The sequence below is a fragment of the Phyllostomus hastatus genome, unplaced genomic scaffold (assembly GCF_019186645.2).
Source record: "Phyllostomus hastatus isolate PE091 unplaced genomic scaffold, TTU_PhHast_1.1 phas_contig_137, whole genome shotgun sequence".
NCBI classification, from domain to species: Eukaryota; Metazoa; Chordata; class Mammalia; order Chiroptera; family Phyllostomidae; genus Phyllostomus; species Phyllostomus hastatus.
The window spans coordinates 2,423,006-2,435,117 of NW_025333583.1; the positions used below are offsets into that span (position 1 = coordinate 2,423,006).

The window sequence follows — 12,112 nt, forward strand, 5'->3', positions numbered from 1 at the left end:
TCTTGTGAAATCGTCAGTAAAGTGTCACTCCGTTCATGACTTCGTTTTTACAAGAACACTGAGTTGAGCCTCCTTGCAGAGAGCTTGCAGTGTGACTGCGGCAGCGGAAACAGGGACAATTTTTTTGTGTGTCAAAAACACAAGATAAGGACACGCCATGCCAGGGAATTTCTTAAACAGATGCCTGCATTTGAAACTATTTTAGGGAATTTAAAAATCTAAACTTATTAAGATTTACAGTTTCCTATGATTGTTATCAATTATAAAAGCATGTGTATTTACACATATCTTACATCTATGTTTCCATTTGTTCTTATGTAGGAAAGTAAAGGGATTAATAAAATCCTCTTCTGGCATATCTGAAGGTAGACTAGAAAGACAGGTTACAAAGATAAACTTATGAGGATGACTAGGTCCCTTACATGAGACAAAATTAGGCTCTCTTCAATAACGTTATGTGCGCTTTTTCACTCACAGGAAGCAAAGGAGATCCTGCAAGTCGGTTTGGGCCGCCTGGTCCAAAGGGTGAGCCCGGTATCCCCGGATGTCCAGGTATAGCTACACAACTTTCTTATTAAAACAAACAAAAAGAATATGTTCGGTTTGAAAAATAGGACAATTACTTTGTCCTCTGGGTCTGCCATGATTATGCCAGTATTTTCTCCCCGCTTTGCCTTTAGGATACATGCCAGGAGGATCAGGCATAAATGCAGCAGGGCATTCCTGGCCGAGAAGGACACAGGGTCATACACCAGGGACTCAGTCTTTATTCCGTCCTGGCTCCCAGGACCGACGATGTTGACCTGACAGTACACCCCCAGGCATGCCCAGATTTTGACACAGTAGAAAACGTCATTGAAAGCAATTAAAACTTGGACTAGTTCGCAGTCTCTATAATTAAAAATGATACATTAGCCATAACCACTCACACTGAGTACAGCGGCCGGTTTTCATTCCAGCCCTTTCTTCCCTGCTTAGAAAAGCTTACATGAATGCCAGGGAGACGTGCCATTGTCCATACCACAGAATAATCTCATTTGCTAAATATCTAGCTTACTAAAAACAGAACCGAACAGATGTGAAACCTCATCACCAATAACAAATCTAATTTCTTCAAAATAGTGCCTTGTTTATCAGTAACAACTGACGTGTAACCCCTCAGAACAGACTGTGACACAGCCGTGTGTTCTTGCCCTCCAGTGGGTGGAAGAGGCTGTGGCTGGCTGTGCCCGTGGCCGACACACGGTGCCTTGTCTTCACCTCAGCAATTCTACTCGTAGGGATTTATCTTAAGTCAGCAGTCAGACAGGTGCACAAAGATGCGTCCACAAGGGTATCCACTGCATGGAAAGAACCATGTCCGCCCACAGGTGATTGGTAGATAACTTATGCCCAACGTCATTTCGCTGATAGTGGTTGGGTGAGAAACCAGGTTTGTATTTCTATGGGTCCCTTGTAAATGCAAGCATCTCCTTTTGTGCATTATCTTGAAATTCTCTCTGGCAATGGCCATGTTTCGTTCCATAGAACAGAAAGATCACCTGAGTGGAATGATTGTAGGAGATTGTATTTGTTTGTTTTTACACCATATAACTGCTCTAACAGAAAAAAATAGAAGTCTAACAGAAAAAATAGGCTAATACAATGGCTTAATTTCCCCCCTTTCTTTCATATGGGTCTTTACCTCTGACATGGTCAAATATATGTAGATAATATATTTTAATGGTAATGTGTAGCTGAAGTGTACAAGTGGAGTGGAAAACAGTTTTGAGGTTAGCACTATGGGGGTCCATAACACGTACCAGAGTGAGGATTCTCAGAAAGGGAAGTCAGTGGTTCAAAGTCAACTCCATTGTCACTGGGCACATGGTCTGGGCAGGTTGCTTGTCATCTCAGAGCTCAGTTTCCTCACCTATAAGCTGGCCCTGTGCACATTGCAGGGTTGTCCAGAGGCGTTAAACTGAAAGTCACTGTACAAGTGTAACGTGTCACTGGCGCCATCATCACCAGTCAGAAAACATTAAGAGATACTTCCAGCCAAGAAAGAGGAGTAGGTAAACACACTATACCTCCTTGCATAACCAAAAGAAGGACAACAACAAATTTAAAAACAAAAAACAACCAGAACAGACAGAAAATTGAACTGTATGGAAGTCCGACAACCAGGAAGTTAAAGAAGAAACATTTATCCAGACCGGTAGGAGGGGCAGAGATGGGCAGCTGGGTGGAAAGGACTCACAGTAAGGCAGCGGCTGGCAGACTGGGCAGTCCCACATTCGAGTGCAGATAAACCAGGAGGAACAACTGGGGAGCAGGACAGACCAGGCAACCCAGGGTTCCAGCAAGAGGATATAAAGCCTCAAAACACCAATTGAAAACACCTGTGGGGGTTGAGTTGCTGGGAGAGACTCGCAGCCTCACAGGAGAGTTTGTTGGAGAGACTCACAAGGTCCTAGAATATACACAAACCCACCCACTCCAGAATCAGCACCAGAAGGGCCCAATTTGATTTGGAGTTGCAGAGAACGTGACTGAAAACTGGCAGAGAGCAGCACAAGCAGCGTTGTTCCCTCTTGGACCCCTCCTCCACGCACAGCATCACAATGCGACTATGTGGGTTGCCCTGCCCTGGTAAACACCTAAGTAGTAAGAGGCTCTACCCCTTACTACATGACAGGCCTGCGGAGACCAAAAAAAAAAAAGCCCAAATGAAAGAACAGATCAAAGATCCAGAAAAAATACCACTAAGCCATGAGGAGATAACCAACCATCAGATGCACAGTTCAAAACACTGGTAATCAGGATGCTCACAGAATTGGTTGAATATGGTTGCAAATTAGAGGAAAAAATGAAGGCTACACTAAGTGAAATAAAGGAAAATGTACAGGGAACCAACAGTGATGGGAAGGAAATTGGGACTCAGATCAATGGTGTGGACCAGAAGGAAAAAAGAAACATTCAACCAGAACAGAATGAAGAAACAAGAACTCAAAAAAAAGAACCTCCAGGACATCTTTAAACATTCCAACATCCAAATTATAGGGGTGCCAGAAGGAGAAGTGCAAGATAACTTATTTGAAAAAATAGTGAAAGAGAGCTTCCCCAATCTGGCAAAGGAAATAGACTTACAAGAAGTCCAGGAAACTCAGAGAGCCCCAAAGAATTTGGACCCAAGAAGGAACACACCAAGGTACATCATAATTACATTGCCCAAGATGAAAGATAAGGAGAGAATCTTAAAAGCAGCAAGAGAAAAGGAGACAGTTACCTACAAAGGAGTTCCCATTACACTATCAGCTGATTTCTCAAAAGAAACCTTGCAGACAAGGAGAGGCTGGAAAGAAGTATTCAAAGTCATGAAAGGCAAGGACCCACATCCAAGATTGCTCTATCCAGCAAAGCTATCATTTAGAATGGAAGGGCAGATAAAGTGCTTCCCAGAAAAAGTAAAGTTCAAGGAGTTCATCATCACCAAGCCCTTATTATATGAAATGTTAAAGGGACTTATCTAAGAAAAGGAAGATAAAAAATATGAGCAGTAAAATGACAACAAACATAGCTATTAACAACTGAACCTAAAAAAAATAAAAACTAAGCAAACAACTAGAACAGGAATAGAATCACAGAAATGGAGATCACATGGAGGGTGATCAGCGGGGGAATGGAAAGGGGAGAAAGAGAGAAAAGGTACAGAGAATAAATATCATAAATGGTAGTTAGAAAATAGACAGGGGGAAGTTAATAGTAGTATAAGAAATGTAGAAGCCAAAGAACTTATATGTACGACCCATGGACATGAACTAAAGTGGGGGAATATGGGTGGGAGAGGGTGTGCAGGGCAGAGGGAAATAAAGGGGGGGGATGGGACACTTGTAATAGCATAGTCAATAAAATATATTTTTAAAAAGAAAGCATTAAGAGATTTTTCTACACATATTTGTATCTTGATGTGGAGATAGTAAGATTTTATAAGCTATAGTAGTACAAAATGGAGCCCTTTCATATTACCTAATGTTTTAATTAAAACACCATAAATCTGAGTTACTTTACCCTGAGGCTAATTTTTTCAAGAAAATTTGCCTTGGCCCCACTTCCCTGGTCTCCTGTGGTTCGCACCATTTCAAGTGTCCCCTCTCCTGTATGCCACAGCTTTGGCTTGAAATGTGAAAATCACGTTTTATGTTATTCACCTGCTCAGATTTACCTAAGTATGTGACTTCCATCGACTGGAAAGAGCTGTGTTGAATTTGAATTAGCCCAAGGAGAGGCCCCCTCAGGGGTTAGGTAGGATGGGGCTGGATCTGGGTCTACCTCCGCCTGCAATTCGGAGAGAAAATACAGTACGGGTGACCCAAGAAAACTTCTGTTCTCACTGCAGCTGTGATGGTGATGTTACAGAACAAATAAGGGGGGCCTGGGACGATATACTATTACTGAGAGAAGCCCCCAGGTCCGTTATGTCCGTCGCCAGAGGAAAGACGTCTCTCAATGCCAGAGATTTGTGAAAAGGAAAGGAAACGTTTATTTAATGCTATATAAACTTAAAGTAGGGACCTAATGTCTTCACCAAAAATCCTGAAGTCCCTTAAAGCACCCACAAACAGACACAGCCCTTCCTTCCTTCCCCCTTTGCCCAGTCCAGAGCACCGTATCCCCTAAAGCTGCGGGGGTCCCTGCTCTGGCAAAGGCACGTGGTCCTCTCTCCCCGGACCATGGGAGTCTCCACTCCGTCAAGGCCGCGTGGTTCTCTCCCTCAGGGCCGCGGGAGTCCCCACTCTGCTAGAGCTGTGTGGTTCTCTCTTGCAGGGCTGCGCATGGTTCTCCCCCCTCAAATGGCTGCCGCATCTCGGTTTAAATCCCAGCGCCCAATCTTCCTCTGAAGCCCCATTTCTGGCTCCTCTCACAATTGGCCACAGCTGCCAGATTCTGGGCAGGTGTGCCCTGTGGTGTGGAGCCAATTATCTCCAGGCTCTTCTGGATCTTATTACAGATCCCTATTTGGGGCTCCCCTCTTGGCTGCACCCTGTCACAGTGAGGGCCAGCCTCCTAATACCACCGTGTTTTCAGTGGAGGCAAGAGTAATGCTGCCTTCCCTGTACTGCAGGCATGTTTTCAGGGTCAATAAAATAACACAGACCGTCACTGGCCAGGGAACAGGTGTAGACTCACTTAGGCTTGTTTCACGTATAATGTTAGAACACGTGATGAGCACGCCCCCCACGGGTTTGTCAGTACAGAGCCACATATTGTATGTGTGGATCCAGCCAGTTATTTCTAGCACATTGGTAGTTTATCCTAAAAATACGAAGTGTATTAAAGTCACACATCACAAACAAACACATGGGAAAACAGCATCCTCTCTAGTATAATTTAATGTAAGTCTGGAAGACTAGTTCATCCTTATCGATGAGCAAGAAAATAAGCCGACAGCCCAGAAAGGCCTCAGGGAGCACGTGCCCTGCTCTGGGACGTGCAGATGTGAGCGGTGGGTGGGGACCGGGGATGCTGGGAGTGGGCGCCAAGCGCATCCAAACCCTTTGGCAACCTCGCCAGGAGCCCAGCGCCGAGTGGTCTGTGCTGGAAGACCAGAGCACACCGGACGGTTCTTTTCCACCAGTCACTGTCCTGGGGGAGGGGCTGTCGCGGTGTCCTGTGACTTAAGGGAGACATCCACCAGAGGTCACGTGTGCTTCTGGAGTGGAACCCGGGCTGGGCACACCAGCTGGGAAGGACATTAAGGAGACCGTGGAGGGAAGTCCAGTATGGAATGAGTGTTAGATGATATTAAGGGTTGTTACTAATTTTCTTGGCTGGGATATTCTTATTTTGACCACGTAAGAAAATATTGTTTTTCTGACATACCTCCTGAAGAATTTAGGGCTGGAATTCCATGATGGCTGTGATGTTCTTTAAAATACCTCAGCATTTTCCAATGAATAAAAAGATCCAAAATATCATACTGTGTTACCTAGAAATTCTACTCCTAGGAATTTGCCTAAGGAAATAATTTAATAGTGGAAAAATTTATTAAAGATGTATAAAAATTATTACGCATAATGGCAAAGAGAAAAAAAAACTTGAGTGGCCAATAGTAGGAAAAAATCGAATTAATCAATTTAATTTAGATGAACTCAGTAAGCTGTCAGCCTGTCATTTAAAAACAATAATTAGGAAAAAGGATGACAAACTTGGAAAATTACTATGATTCAGTTAAAATTTTAAAAATCAGAATGTAGAATTATGGGTATTACTTGCACTTTGCATGGGTACAAAAATTGTGGGAGGCAGTGGGAGTATAGGTGTTTTGCTCTTAACTTTATCTGCATGTTTACCTTTCAATAGAAAAATTATTTAATATAAAAAAGACCAGAAAAGGAGAGCAAGAGCTGAAGTTGGAGGTTCTATAGATTCCCGGCCTCGAAGAGCAACCCGCAATGACTTGGACTTTTGATTCTCTTGTGCCCAGGGCACGTGGGAGCGCCCGGCGAGAGGGGCGCGGCCGGGGCCGAAGGGCGCAGAGGACCGCCGGGACGGCCGGGACGGCCGGGTTTCCCCGGCCCGAAGGGGTGTCCAGGTACCTGGAAGGACGCTGGGATCTTCCCGGGCACTTCCCTGTCTCTTGTCTCAGAACCAGCCAGCCTCCACCTACCCCTGGATTCAGCGCCGGTTCTGCCATTTCCCAGACCCGTCGCTTTGGGGAAGCTACCAAAACTTACCTGTTCCTTACCTGTCCGTTGGAGTGAGCCCTGCCACAGTGGGTTGGTCTGGGGATACATTAAGTCAGCACCTGTGGAGGGCCCAGCAGGGTGCCGGGCACAAGGGATGGTGTGACAGACAGACGTTCCTTTCTAGCCTGTCCTAGTTCACCTGCCATTCAGGGTGCTGGCTTTCTCCTCTCCTTTAGACTGCGGGTACATGTTACACATACATTTGAATGGCCCCTCTTCTTGCCAATTCAGAATAAAGTGAGAGTTTAAAACTGTAATCGACAACTTGAATCACTCAGAAGTGACCTTTCTCCTCCCAGGTGAAGTGTACATTTCTCCCTAGAGTTAGGAGGGCTACGGAGGAAATAACACAGTGTTCCTGGTTCAGGCGCCTCGTATACTGAGAACATAGAGGCCCTTCCCCGTTAGTGTAACTCATGTATCATCTGGGCGTCTGCAAAACCTCCCTGTCATCCTCAGGTCATCCAGGGAGGCCCGGGCCAACGGGACCTCCAGGAGAAATCGGGGATCCTGGACCAGGAGGCCTCATCGGGGATCCCGGGCCACCAGGTCTTCCGGGGATAAAAGGTAAGTCAGACGGAAGCCTGACCCATCAGAAAGATCCAGGCCATGAGGGCCAATTCCTGGTGCCTTTCCAGCACCTGAGTGACACCGGTCTGGGCCATGGCTCTTCCCCGTGCTGTCACCAGAACCTTCCTGTTCTTCCTCACCCAGAGCTTCCGGTGGTGTTCATCTTGTACCGACAGGACGCTGTTACCGTCTCATTTTCTGAGGGCGTTTCCCCCAGGGTTTTCCCTAAGGTCCAGGACCATTTATTCATTCTCTCCCCAGAGAGCTACGCTCCTATGATGTCCCAGATTCTAGATATGAGGACACAATTTTGAAGAAAATAGACATGGTTCCTGTTTCGTGGAGCTCACAGTGTAGTAGGAGAGACACATATTAAATCTATATGTGTAAATATGTATTTACCAGTTGTGATAAGTGGAAGGGAGAGCAAAAAATAAGACAGTATGGAGGAACTAGTATTCATTATCTTTGTTTGATAAAGAAACATTTTTTCCTGGTTGAATATCTTGGCTTTTAAAAACATAGTAGACAGGTTATAATATAGGTCTGGTTAATATAAGGTCATGTGATATAATTGTACAATCTATTTTTAACAAATCTCCATGCCCTCCTCCCCTCCTCTTATGGTACTTACTCCTCTTCAGTTAATTTCTTTCATTTTAGGAAAAAAAATTATTTTCCATGGGTACTTTGCATGTGCCTCTAGCCTAACACTTACATTGTATGACATTTGCTTGTTCAGAGGTCCTTCTCCCTGAGTAGAATGTGATTTTTTAAAAAGCAAGGATTATTTTGATATTCTTGTCACTCAGTAGATACCCAATAACTCTGTTGGTTGGTTCTGGGTATTTTTAAATTTATGAATAAACTAATAAAGGAAGAAATGGACAAATAGAATGAACAGCCGAGCTAGTAGCTATGAAGATGAAGGTCTTCGCCTCAGTCAGCAGGTGAAGGTTCCAGCCCTACTTGGTAGATTTCTGTAGCCAAGACCCCTCTGTCTCCTCCTTCTTCCCTTTTCCTCCCGCTCACTTCTGCGTATTGACTCATACATGCCCTGAATTTTGGTGAAACAGAAAGTGCCTGCCCTTGGAAGAGCTGGGAATCCTTTCCTTTGAGCTTAATCATACTACTGTTTTGAAAATCCAAGTGATCTTTTTCCGCACTCACACCTCTTCACTCATCGGATAGCTTTCAACGTGTGGTGTCCTAGCAAGCAGTAGTGTGACGTGTCACCTGGGGCAGTTCTGCAGAGGGAGAGGCCTTTTATTTTGAAAGGCTGGCACACCGGTATTGCTGTGCCTGCAAATGATGGGGAAAGCCCCCATCCCAAGACAGGAGATCTTGCTGTCTATCGCTTTTCCCCTTCTTCATTTGCACTTTTACTAATGCAAAGTCCAGTGATTTGTGATCAATGTAAGGCTTCAAGCAAAAAGATAATTGCATTATTTTAAGAGTTTCTCTGGTTATTGTGGCCACCTCCTGTTTCTGTCAATCCCTACAGCCCTGGTGGGGTGTTCCTTAACACTTTTTTTGAGTGTCTGGAAGACGAAATTGCTAAAGAGCCAAAAGAAAATGTTTCCCATGATTAATCAGTCCTCCTGCATGCATTTCCGTTTCTTCATATCCTCCTCGTTCGGTAAAATAGCTGGGATTTTCAAGTCTCTTGGCGCCAAAACACTATACACCCCCGTCCGACTAAAACGACAAGGATCGACTTAATATCGTTGACTCTTCCTTTCCTTGAATTTATTCCATAACTTCAGGGTGATAGGTTATTTAAGAACCCAAAAGCTAACAAATTTGATCAAATAACACAATTACTGGAAAGGTAACCTCTGATCACATCATGATTTTGTCCCTGCTGACCACACGGTGGCACTGTTTCACCGCAAACTGCCCGGTCTTTAAAAGAAAGAAAACCGTGAAGTGTGGTCCGAAACATTAAAACGCCGAGCGTGTAAATCCATTGTTGTACTTTACCGTGCTGGTATAAAAATGCACCACACTCCAGCAGGAACACTTTGAACTGGGAAACTAAATATTTGAAGTATGCGCTACATGAGTCAACGGGGCCCAATTTTCTTGTTTGAACAGACCAGCTGCTGAACTCCAGAGTTGTTTGCGCTGCTTGAACGGGGCCATATGGACTCTGCGTCCTGCTCGGGTTCAGTCAGATCGAAACTTTAACTTACGCATATGCTGCAAATGGCCCGGTTCCTAGATTTACATTCCCAAGTGCACACGCCCTCTGCGAAGAAGACACTCGGGCTTCCTAGTTGGGCTTTCATACAGGGTTGGAGTGATGGGGCCCGCAAGACAAGGCTGTAGCGTGACAATGACTAAACAATATGGGTTTGGTGATTTGGGTTGGTGGCAAGTAAAATATTTCATAACAAATAGAACTTGGGCCCTTGCCGGGTAGCTCGGTGGGCTGGCACGCCGTCCCGGTGCCCCAGAGTTACACGTTCGATCCCCAGTCAGGGCGCGTACCAGAGTCAGCCGGTGAATGCATAACTACAAGAAACAGTAGGCTGATGCTTCTCTCTCTCGAGTCCATGAGTAAAAATTAAAGAAATAGAAATCAAATACCTTGGAATGTCTTTTATCAGCCAAGAAATAACATGCTCCCTAGACTGAAAATCACAGAAAACTTTCCCTCCCAGTTACAGCTAGAGTGCTCCCCACCGCCACCCCCAGGCCCCACAGCACTTGCCAGTCCTGGGGTAACTGCCTATTTGTTCTGTCGAGTAAGAGGCTGTTCCTCTCTAGGTCCTCGTTGCCTCATTCAGTGCCTGTTTCGAAGGCCGTTTTGGAAACCAAAGCTCCCTGGGTCAGGAGACCGTGGCTCATGCTCTTGTGTGTTCCCTTCGTAGGCACGTGTGTATTTTCTGAATTGAAAAACAATGAAACCACATTTCAAAATCTGTTTTGATAAGTTTTCAACTTTGCGCAATCACTGTTGATAGTCACGTAGGTCTGTCGGTCCCATCCCATCAGCTGTAATGTCAGGGAGGCCGGCTGTCCCTGTGTGCCTGAGACGGAGGGGGTGTCTGAGGACAGGGAACTTCTTTGCTAGGACTGAAAAGTCCCCAACAAACAGGGACACACCGGTCCCTGCATTCAAAGTACAAACCTGTGTCAAGGCCCGTGGGGACAGAGGAGTGTATTCGGGCTTTGGGACAGACAGGAAACACCCTTGGACAGGAGCCCCAGGCACAGAGTCGCTCGGCTCACCCATCTGGGAGCCAGGCTTCCGATCGAGGCTGGAGCAGAGGTTAGATCCTCCCACTGCGGGGAGAGCCGGGCCTGGGAGAGCCGCGTGACGCAGCCTGAAATGATGCCTTTTAGCAGGAAGGCGTCTGTGGAGGTGACTAAAACTCCTCATTACCAAGGGCTGTGCTTTGTTAGCCTAATTGCCTCTCATCAGCACTGTCTGTAGTTTATGCATGAACAACTTTCTGATTTAGAGATGGGGTTTGGTAAAACGCTTTCCGTAGAAAGGGAAAATTGCCCTTAAAGCCCTACCCAGATGTAGCTGCATTCAATTTAGAAAGATAACATTGGGTCAGACGTGGGTCGGGCCGTTCCACAATGGCAGGGGCTGGGCCGGTGACAGCCCCGGATCTGGACGCGTGGACGTGACAATGGCGGGCTGGCAGCAGCTGAGGCCCTCCACCCCCCGCCGGCTCCCTCAAGCCATCAGTCTTGGGGCTCACGCTGCAGATCAAAACACGTTGAAATAGCGAAGTCGTTTTAAAATTTATTATCACTTCAGATAGATTGCGGTAAATATCCAGATTTGGCAGGCGAGGAAGGTCTGTGTGTTCTTTTGGTGCAGACTTGGAACATGGGCTCGTAAATAGGGAAGAGGATTGGAAAATAAACCAAACCAGAACTGGTTTTTTGTTGTTGCTGTTTTTTAAAGACTTTATTTATTTATTTTTAGAGAGAGGGGAAGGGAAAGAGAAAAAGAGAGAAACATCAATGTGTGGCTGTCTCTTGCACCCCCCCTACCGGGGACCTAGCCGGCAACCCAGACATGTGCCCTGACTGGGAATCGAACCGGCAACCCTTTGGTTCAGAGGCACTCAATCCACTGAGCCACAGCAGCCAGGACTAAACCAGAACTGTCAAGACCGTAGGCAAAGAGATCTTTAGGGAAACTAAGGGTGTATTCCTTTTTTGTGTGTGTGCTAGAGAATGTGGCTCATTTGCACCAATCGAAAGTTTAGATTTTAAAAATTGAGCAACTGTCTGTCTCAAGTACTGATAATAAAATGGAACCAACTATCTTCCATTTTCTAATAAGTCCACAGGGGACTTACTTTAATGAATGAGTAACAGTTAGTGCTTGTATTATTTATATACAAATGGATACCTCTAACTTCCCCAGATCTTATGATAAATCTGTCACACAAAGATGTGACATCAAATAGAAATAGTCCACTTTTTTTATATAGCTTTCTCTCCACCTATTCAATCCCTCGCCCTCTGCATTCCACACTTTCTCAGTCACTTATTTGTTTAGTCATTCGTTTGTTCAACAAACCCTTACTGAACACCTACTGTGTGTCTCGAGGGGATATGTCCAGTAGGTACATAGAAAAGCTAATAAGATCTGATCTTGCACTCAATTAATTTACCCAAAATAAGCCAGTTACCCAAAGACACGACTGCTGTAGAGCATGAGCCTGCAGCACGGGCATCTCGGGGGTCTAGGTAGGCATCGTGGTGTAGACCAGGGGGCTTTATGGGGGTTAGCCATGTAAGCTGAGGCTGCTGTTATCACAACTGCAAGGGATGTGGCCCTT

The 12,112-nt window shown here is 45.4% G+C and overlaps 1 protein-coding gene across 4 annotated transcripts in view; it reads left to right on the top strand.

Moving 5' to 3' along the window:
• The window catches only part of LOC123828626 (collagen alpha-4(IV) chain-like), a 123,110-nt gene that overhangs the window by 77,652 nt on the left and 33,346 nt on the right, over positions 1 to 12,112 (top strand). For all 4 annotated transcript variants that reach the window (XM_045853711.1, XM_045853721.1, XM_045853712.1 and 1 more), the window contains exons 35-37: positions 478 to 552; positions 6,467 to 6,574; positions 7,188 to 7,295. In XM_045853711.1, coding sequence (XP_045709667.1) covers positions 478 to 552; positions 6,467 to 6,574; positions 7,188 to 7,295 — 291 coding nt within the window. The remainder of the gene's footprint in view (positions 1 to 477; positions 553 to 6,466; positions 6,575 to 7,187; positions 7,296 to 12,112) is intronic.